A 9,981-nucleotide genomic window follows, 5' to 3' on the forward strand; every position below is an offset into this window, starting at 1 on the left:
CTACTGTACGCTAGATGGCAGCCCGATCCAGACATTACAAGCCTGTACAGCGCAGCCTTTGGCATTCATGCACAAAAGCCGGTTTCCCTGCGCCTACCAAATAACTTCCATCGTTAATAAATCTGTTAAAACATACATTAAACGATGAATTTTCATACTTTGCACTATTATAATAGTCTAATTCCTCTTTTGTGCCCTGGCTGGCTGTTTGACCTGTTTCCTATCACTGATAAAGCATTCCGTTATAGCCTATTGATATCTTTCCAGTCAAACTAGTGATAGTCATCGCGCGTCCCAATACTTTTTCTATTTAATCGTTTTACTGAGGACTGGGTGTATTAGTGACATGTGAATATATGATTTATGCATTGATACGCAATTTCGAGCCGGCATTGTTCTGTCAGATAGCATAACATGTAAATGGGTCCTTCACAGTTCAAATCTGAACATTGTATTGGGTTTTTTTTTTTTTATTAAGACTACAGCTTCGAACAAAACACTTTCAACTTTGTGTAGCTCGCACCCGTCCTTCCGCCTCACGCGCATTTGTTTATATTTCACGTGCGCGTATAGTTCGCTCATTGCTTTCATCCCGTTTTTCGCCGCTTCTTTCTGGGGTTTCTTCCTCTTTTTGTGACAATAGACGGTCCATTCTAATCGGGTTTCAAAGTAAATAGCAGCGCAGCGGTGAGCGCAATGTAAATTGTGCTTGTCAGAGCCCTCAGTCGTAGGTAGCGAGAAGCGAGGACTCTAACCAATAGAGTGAAGGAGGCTTGGCTAACCTTAGCCTCCCATTTTCTCTCTCCCCCCTCGATGCAGGGTTCTGACCAGTCAGTCGCCTTTGATTATCAGTTGCCAGCAGCCCCTCTCTTGGCTCCTTGACACGAGCACCATATAAGGCGCAGCGATCTCCATAGAAACGTGTCAGTTTCAATAGTAGTGTCAAAGTTCACTATATACAGACATTCGCGCAGATCTCCGTTTCGGAAACATTGCTCCGCTTGTACTCCCGTTAAAACGCATTCTTTTTTGGGGTCTCTGCTTCTTACATATTCCATTCGGTTTTTTTTTCTCCGTTTTTTTATCCTTGCTCTGTTCCTACTGGAGAGGTGAAACTACATAGGCACTCGGGCGACGTTTTTTCTTTTTTTCTTTTGCTGGACCAGATGAGCTTTATTCATGAACATAGATAGAGAAATCCGTTCTTCAGTGTTTCCTCCTCTCCAGCCGCGAATACGGAGAGAAAAGCAAGGAAGAAAAAAGAGGGGAATTTATTTTGCACAGCACTTTGGATCTCCGGTCCACCAGAAAGCTATTATTTTTGCTTCAACGTGAAGATTTTTATTGCGGTATTTTTTAGGAACACCGATTTTTTTTATTACGTCTGGGATCGCTTTCTCTCTTCACGATTGGGCTCCCGAATGGCTGACTGCAATTTACCTTGGAACTGGCCTCCCGACAATTGCATATCCTGATCGGGTGCCTTTCTATCGACTCCGGTATTTTGAATGTATTGATCGTTTTCTGCTTCTACTTTTTTTCCTACGAGATTGAGTGCTCCGGTCTGAATTCGCGCTGCCGTTCGTCCAAGACTTCCCTTTTCCCTGCTCCGATATCCGAGCGACCAGTTCGCTTGAAAGCACTTTTCGGGCCCGAGATATGGCAATGGTAGTTAGCGTCTGGCGAGATCCGCAGGAGGACGTGGCCGGAGGACCTCCGAGCGGCCCCAATCCAGCAGCTCAGCCGGCGAGGGAGCAACAGCAGGCGGCGTCAGCAGCACCACACACTCCGCAGACCCCCAGTCAGCCAGGACCCCCGTCCACACCAGGGACGGCTGGCGACAAGGGCAGCCAGAATTCTGGACAGAGTCAGCAGCATATAGAATGTGTTGTTTGCGGGGACAAATCGAGCGGCAAGCACTATGGTCAATTCACCTGCGAAGGATGCAAAAGTTTCTTCAAGAGGAGTGTCCGAAGGAACTTAACATATACATGTCGTGCCAACAGGAACTGTCCTATAGACCAGCACCATCGTAATCAGTGCCAATATTGTCGGCTGAAGAAATGTTTAAAAGTGGGCATGCGGCGGGAAGGTGAATATTTTTTTCTGAACACAACATCCTATTGCTATACACAGGTTTATTGTTCAGAGATATGTTACATAGCCTAAAGCTCGCACTATAGCTACACATACAAACGCGAAATAAATTTGCTTTGATTGCTTGCTAAAGAGTGTCAGAGGGCGCGTACAAGCAGTAGCCTAGTAAACACGCGAGCATAGCCAGGATCCGCATACATCTTATAACAGTAATTTTGTTTGCATAGATAGGCAAGCATCATATGCACCCATTTCAACTCAGCCAATTACATGAGATATAAAAAAAAAAGAAAGAGAAAGGAGAGGTGGAAGAAGGACAAGACTGCCGAAAAGCCTACTACACTCACTAACCCCATATTGTATACCTAAAAGAAATAATGGGCTATAGTTTTAACTCTGAAAGTAAGATGTGTGGATCTGTTTTTACGCCGTATCCTAGATTAAACGTTTAGAGGCCTGTCTGTCCCCTCTCAGCCTAAGCTGTATGCGAACAATGGCCTTTGCAACTTACAGTCTACTGTTAATAACTGACTAGAACAAAACTGCTATTTATACCCCCTATATTGTTTAAAAATAATAATTAGTTCAACGCAAGTCTGTGCCTATATATATATATATATATATATATATGCATTTTTGTTTGAAATCAATAATTAAAAACAAAGTCTTCTTTCTCGATTGTGGATGACATTTTTATCTGAGTTACTATCCTACTCGTTAAATTAACTGTAAATGTATTACTAGTGCACAAATCTATGCATATATATATTACAAGCATTTTGTGGCAAAATAGTATCATATTAGAGTGTATCATTTTTAATAAGAAAGAAGCTGGTGGCTTGAACTAGTTCTACTAAATAGTCGAGATTTAAGCCCGGTCCTCGTCCACTATAATGTTTACTACATGCACATCCAACAAAAAAACATTAAAAATATGAATCGTAATACGTACTTGTGTATGTGTGTGTGTGAAGACAAAAAAAGAGGCCAAGAGAGAAAGAGCTATAGAGTGTTTGTATGTCTTCATACTAGCTGCTGAAGTCCATAAACAAAGGTAAATATTAACACCCAAAAACCGATGAGGTTGTAGGGCTTCAAGGACCATGTGAAATTATTTATCTTCAAAACGTAATGCCGTAAACAGCTTGTTATTTAGTTGTATTGTCGTAGATGTTAAACAGCAGTCTAGAGTCATGCACTCGAAGTGGCCTAAAGCTTCCACGTCAATTATGTTTCTCAGTTCTGGATGTACATTTCCTCTCCCTTTCTTTCTTTTTGTCAGCGGTTCAGCGAGGAAGAATGCCTCCAACCCAACCGAACCCGGGCCAATACGCGCTAACGAACGGGGATCCTCTGAACGGTCATTGCTATCTCTCCGGATACATCTCGTTACTACTTCGAGCCGAGCCTTATCCTACGTCTCGCTATGGCAGCCAGTGCATGCAGCCCAATAATATTATGGGGATCGAGAACATCTGTGAGCTTGCAGCTCGCCTGCTCTTCAGTGCTGTGGAATGGGCGAGGAACATCCCTTTCTTTCCCGACCTGCAGATCACCGACCAGGTGTCCCTGCTCAGATTGACATGGAGCGAGTTATTTGTGCTAAACGCGGCTCAATGCTCCATGCCCCTACATGTGGCCCCACTGCTCGCCGCCGCCGGCCTGCACGCCTCGCCTATGTCGGCGGACCGCGTCGTGGCCTTCATGGATCACATTCGTATCTTCCAGGAGCAGGTCGAGAAGCTCAAAGCACTTCACGTCGATTCTGCAGAATACAGCTGCATTAAGGCAATAGTGCTCTTCACGTCAGGTGAGTGTGTGAGACGAGGCCTACCCACAGACATAAGGAGCAATGCATACGGGGTGGATAAGCTTCGGCATTGACGCTATAGCTCACTAGTGGGTCTCGAGCTGACATTGTACTGTAAAATCTCTTAAGCGCACAAGTTATGAAGTGGTAATTCAAATGTGATCGATTCAAAGTCATTCACAAATCTTTAATATCTAATGTAATGCAAAATGTCACATATGTCACATATCAACACAGATTATATTTTTAAAGTTTTATATTTGTGAAGGTTGACAGATATACATAAAATACATAAAACAAAATATCAGCCTGAATATGGATTTCACATTAATTCTATGAGTTTGTAAAATATTTAGGCCAATATTTGTACAATCAAGTGCACATCTTGTTCAGAATATCTTTCCTAAATCTGCTCAACCACTTTGGTTCACAGTTGTACATGAGGCCACCGTGTGCATACACAAATATACATCTGGGGCTCTCTCTGTTGAGAAAAGGTGACTACCAAGGCCTTTATTGTTAATAATTGATTTTAAGCTTGAATTATATTTTTACATTATATTTTATATCAATGCGCAGATATATCCATTAGACTGGTGTCTGTCTATTTATTGACGGGTTAATTTGCCAAATAGTTAAAAATGAGCTATGCTGTAACAATTTTAACAAAACATTGATCGACACCAAATTACCCTCATACCTCTATAGCATTGTAATTGATGTTTATAATATAGTGGTATTTCTTTCGTCAACAGACGATTAAAAATATAATGTTGCTGATAAGGTTTAAGCGGACTGTTGCTTTTAATAGTAACCTATTACACTACTTATGTATTGTATGTCTTAGTTATGATTTGATCTTCGTAGGCTATTATTTAAATTAAGTTTATTATATTATTAGTATTAGCATTATTTATTTTAGCTGTTGGAATTATATACCTACGTTTTGTATATATACTTCTTTGCAATTAAAAAACGGCTCTGAAACAATACAAGCATAGCTTACTGGTAATGTTGTGTAGTGTAGCCAATACATTTGTAGTCTTGTTTGCCTTAAGGTGAAATTAGAAGAGGCGTTCGAGTTAAAGTAGGCCACGGTCGCTTGGACACTTTGTGTATTGCCTTAGTTTTCAGAAATATGCGTTACTGTTGAATGTGTATGGCATGCCAAATCTTATTTTTAATGTTTTGAACCTCTAATCTATCCCGCCGAAATGTAAAGTCGTAGCATATTTGTTTCTCAATGACGTCAGTCTCACACGTTACCTTCCTTGCCATTCTTAACAATTAATTGCTTACAAAGCACTCAGATATTTTGGGTCTGGACTGGGTAGCGAGTCAGAACAGCTTGATAAAAGGATTTCCTAATCCGTAAAACGTGAAAGCAGTATGTTTCAATAATAACTAGCCTAAATATTCTGATTTGTTGCCAGGCCGAAGTGCTGCATAATGTTTTGGACCTATGGTCTATATGTTTCACGTGATGGGTTAATAATTAATAATGCGCCGCTTGGTTTTAGGTTATTGTATTTGATCTCAGTATGTTCTAGTCCAGTGCAATTAAGATGTGTCTCCGAGGCATGCTGCACACCACGCCCTTACACTTTAAGACTTAAACCGACGAAAACGTAAACTGTTATTTTGAATATATGTTCAACACAGCCGCCATATTAGAATACTGACAGAATACGTATTGGCCTGGCGATGGTGTTCACGCAGACGTTTGGCTGAACTGATGCTGGCAGTGGTTGAGCTAGTTTATTTGTTTACTGCATTTGGCGTTCATGTGGTATTTGTAAACATGTTTTTAAGTAATGTCATTAATTGATATACACTATTACAGTAGAACCGTTTCTTGTAAAATGCATGTCTTTCTCTGAAATTCAGGCGATTGTGTCCTCAAGCAATGAGCAAATGTGATTGCTTCCAGCGGCCTTGCCTCCTCCTCATTCAGACTCACAGCAGAAGCAACTGCTGGTACAGGGAATCGGGCGAGAAATGACTCGGTAGCATCTGGAGAGCAATTAGGTCATAATTTGGTTATTACCATGCCCAGTTCTCTGTCAAATGTGTAGCTGGGTATTCTATATTTGACACAGGGCATGAGCGTCTTCTCCATCCTATTCGGTCGAGCTTACTACAGTATGCACCCTTGTCCCAGCGTCCTCTTTGTTTAGTCTGATTTGTGAGCGTGCATGCGGTATGTCCTCTTACAACGCAGGGAGTACGTTCTGCTACTCTTGAGGGATTGCACAGACATATTGTTTATTTATATTACAAGTAGCCTCGTACGCTGCGTGATGCATGATGTTGGGATCGTGTTTGTTCATCTCACTTTGTCAACAACACGTAATGCTGATGCTTAATGATAACCTGGGCCTCTTTTCTGTGCTGTGTTTTGTCTACTCAGACGCTTGCGGCCTGTCAGATGCTGCACACATCGAGAGCCTGCAGGAGAAGTCTCAGTGCGCCCTGGAGGAGTACGTGAGGAGCCAGTACCCGAACCAGCCCAGTCGCTTTGGCAAGCTTTTACTGCGACTGCCTTCTCTCCGCACTGTCTCTTCGGCTGTAATTGAACAGCTGTTCTTCGTTCGCTTGGTAGGTAAAACTCCCATTGAAACCCTCATCAGGGATATGTTATTATCCGGGAGCAGCTTCAACTGGCCCTACATGTCCATTCAATGATCCGAATGAGCGAGTGAAACAAAAAGACTGAAGGACCAAAATTCTGCAAGCCCTTTCATGAAGACTATATATATATATATATATATATATATATAGGACCTAATTTCTGACCACTTTAGGAAGACACTCTTTTTTGTCTTCTGGGACCGAGATGGAATATGTAATGTACAAAGATTAAAGAACTGGACGTACTCCCATGTAAATCCATCGCCGTCATCAAGAACACTCTCCATTTTGTAAAATACTAGTCTTTATTTTCATTTTCTTTTTTTCTTTTCTTTTATTAACAAAATACGTACAAATAAAATGAAGAACATCATATTGCGCAGTAAATGAGCGAGACTTAGCGGGAAAGAAATTTCCAAGCAATTATAAGAAATGTCCTGTGTCTATGTATCTCTGTTTTGTATTTTTTCTGGTTCTAAACCAGTTTTTTTCTGTGATTCTATACTAATGATTTTTGATATAACCTTTTGCTTCTTATAATGAGTGCGATATATGTTGTTGAAGATATGTTCTCCGAGAATTAAAATTGAAGTGAGAATTTAAAGAAATAAAGAAAAACATTAGACAAATAAGATACAGTCTAATCGCAATGACAATTTCACTGATGGTTGAATCTTCCCCCACTTGATGTTATGGACATGCAACTTCGGCAAATCTGACCTCATGGACATTTTAAGGAGAGGACACCAGTGAAACTTTTTCTTGGTCGTATGTGTGTGCGAGTGTGTGTGTTGAGTCAATCATCAGTCAGAGATAAAAGACATGAAAAATCAAAAGCACTTTTAATATATCATTTTCAAATACATTTTGTTTGTTTTGTCTTGATATTTTCGCTATTTCTTTTTTTTTTATTTTTTATATTGTATGTTGCCTTTCATTTTTGGTCAATCCATGATATGCCTGTGCAGAAGGGTCGCGTGAAGTTGTGTGATGGTGACTATACTATTAAAAAGGAAATAGGCAACACTGTCTCGCTCTCAGCAAATTCAATGTTCTTCATGCTATTAATGAGCTGTTCTAATGGCGGGTATTTGGGATGTGCTTTTACATTATGCATATTTCTGTTTGCTAAGGAAGGTCAACGAAAACACATAGGTTTGTCTAATTTTTGTTGGGCTGACTTGTATGTTGACACAAAATATCAAGCCCGTCAAGAATAGTTTTGAAATACTGTAAAACCTCTATAAGCAGAATGCAAGCATTTGATTACTTTTGGAGGCATATTTATTCTCTGTGCGTTTTGGTGAGCACGTGCGTTTTATATTATCTGGAGTCCCCGTAGATTTCTGTGACGTTGATACCGACTGGTTCAAAGATCTATGCCTGTTTCAGCGCATTAATGTTTAATATTTTTCCCAGGCTGAACTGAAAGGCTTGCTCATAGTCAAAGAGAAGATATAAAGAAATACCGTCCCTCTAATAAGACAATGAGGGTTTCTTCTTCAATCACTGCAGTTTAAAAAAAAACGAAGTGGAGGGGAAAACAATTACATCTAAACTCGCAGACTAGCCTACTATTACTTTGAGGTGATCGCGAACGGATCTGTTTTAGGACAGATGTTTTCACAAGGAACGCAGCAGCAGTTATTATATGTGTGATCAATCTAAGATATGTATAATTCCGTATGTAAGCCGGTCGATAGGAGCACTAAATGTGATGTATTGTACCGAGATAGAGAGAAATTCATGTGCAGCCTCATGTGATTGGTTAGAACCACGAAAGGAAATCACTTGATGCTCAGACGTGCGCGATTGTCCTTCATATGCACGTAAATACCTTTCACGTGTGATGTTTACTGTGGGAAGGAGGCTGTTTTTGTAAGTACTTTGACAAGAACTTTCGCTGACCCCAATGCCACTGAAATTTTTACCGAGCGCTGCTCTTTGTATTCAAGCAAGTTCGTTACACGTTGTCTCCCATAAAAAGAGCATGACATAATCACAAAAATAAAGTGCGGGTTTGGCCATGCCCTAATTATTCGTGATTCAGACTGTTTTTCAATGAACCTGTAAGGTAGGCTAATACTAGCGTTGACATGTTTCATATAAATAATAATAAGCGAAAGAATATTTTCGCTTATAGCGCCCTTAAAAGCGATTTGTAGTTCAGCATGTGAGATGGATTCAAAAGGACTTGCAAGAAGTCACATAGGCTAGACAAAATACTCTGTTGTATTGTTATTCAAAATATATATGTTCGATAGGGAAGATTCATCGTATGGTGTTAATTTCATCACATGATCTTTGGAGGGGCAATTATGGTGAAGTTAACGATCATATGTGTTTTATTTTTACATCGCCTTACCCACCTTACCTTACCCAATGTATATTAGTGCTTTAAAAAGAATTTCCATCAGAAAAAAAAGTCAAACGCAAACGAGACCATATACTTTTTGTGACTATGTCTAATTGCGCATGGTTTTATTTTAATCAAATATGGTGAGGTTAGGCTATTGGGAAAAAATGCAATGCAATGCACAAGGGAATTCGGCTGATTTTATGGATGACAAGTAGAGAGACTTTGTTGCTATAAACCAGGCATTTTCACAATAGGATATGGTCCTATGTGTGGCGATATGGTCAGTGTGCTGTCAATTTTTAAATCAAAGTCAGTAGGCCTGAAATTACGCAAATATGACAACAAAGGCAAGTGTGCCCTTGTTTTCTTATATAATGCTTCGAATAAAGTGTTGACCATCGCATTGAGCTGAAACTTAAAACACTTTCATGTTCTGCAGTAATGAGATCAAAATCCTTGAAGATTTCCCCCTCTATTTCACGGGGAATATCAGAATAAGAGGAACACATTCTATTGAGATTTACATTTGTTGGACTTGAGGCTATATAAAGCAATAGTTGCTAAGGACTGAATTCTTGCCATGTGTTTCTAATTAACAAAGCAAAATTTATCCATAAAAGAACATGAATCATATGCAACAAGAAAATGGCTATTCTACTGTAGTCTCTGTTTGAGATGCATGTCAAAATATGTTGTATACTAATGCACGATATTTGAATTTAGCCTTCGTTATTTGTTTTATACTGCGAACATTTTAAATGCACATGATCTCATAATTGTCAGTAAGTGTTTTCAGACGATTTCTTCACTTAGATCTAAAGTGGGTTAGGAGGTTAGCATGGCAGTTTTACCTCATGAAAACGACTACCAAAGTACTGAGACACATACATTTTTCCTACAGAAAATAAATAGTCACTGCGGGCTTGGAATGTAACTGTTGTTAGCGTAGTCACGCTTGACTGAGGTACGAGTGTTTATCTGACACATTTAGGATATTCGGACATAATTTATGGTTTTTGATGTTGTCTGTGTGGAGGGGAAGAACAGAGACCTAAAAAATGACGAGACATTATAAGTTATTTCG

The 9,981-nt window shown here is 39.9% G+C and overlaps 1 protein-coding gene across 3 annotated transcripts in view; it reads left to right on the forward strand.

The window, feature by feature from the left end:
• The first annotated feature begins 671 nt into the window (after nt 1–671).
• LOC107671052 (nuclear receptor subfamily 2 group F member 1-A) overlaps nt 672–9,981 on the forward strand; it is a 13,891-nt gene continuing 4,581 nt past the window's right edge. The window contains exons 1-3 of one of the 3 annotated variants that reach the window (XM_016463899.1): nt 672–2,092; nt 3,383–3,907; nt 6,318–7,373. In XM_016463899.1, the coding sequence (XP_016319385.1) occupies nt 1,660–2,092; nt 3,383–3,907; nt 6,318–6,592 (1,233 nt within the window). In that variant the 5' untranslated portion in view covers nt 672–1,659 and the 3' untranslated portion in view covers nt 6,593–7,373. Of the gene's footprint in view, nt 2,093–3,379; nt 3,908–6,317; nt 7,374–9,981 lie in introns of those variants that run through there. The other 2 variants (XM_016463897.1, XM_016463898.1) reach the window with 2 other exon arrangements.

Source organism: Sinocyclocheilus anshuiensis, unplaced genomic scaffold (genome assembly GCF_001515605.1).
Source record: "Sinocyclocheilus anshuiensis isolate Anshui unplaced genomic scaffold, SAMN03320099.WGS_v1.1 scaffold2836, whole genome shotgun sequence".
In the NCBI taxonomy this organism is placed as follows: domain Eukaryota; kingdom Metazoa; phylum Chordata; class Actinopteri; order Cypriniformes; family Cyprinidae; genus Sinocyclocheilus; species Sinocyclocheilus anshuiensis.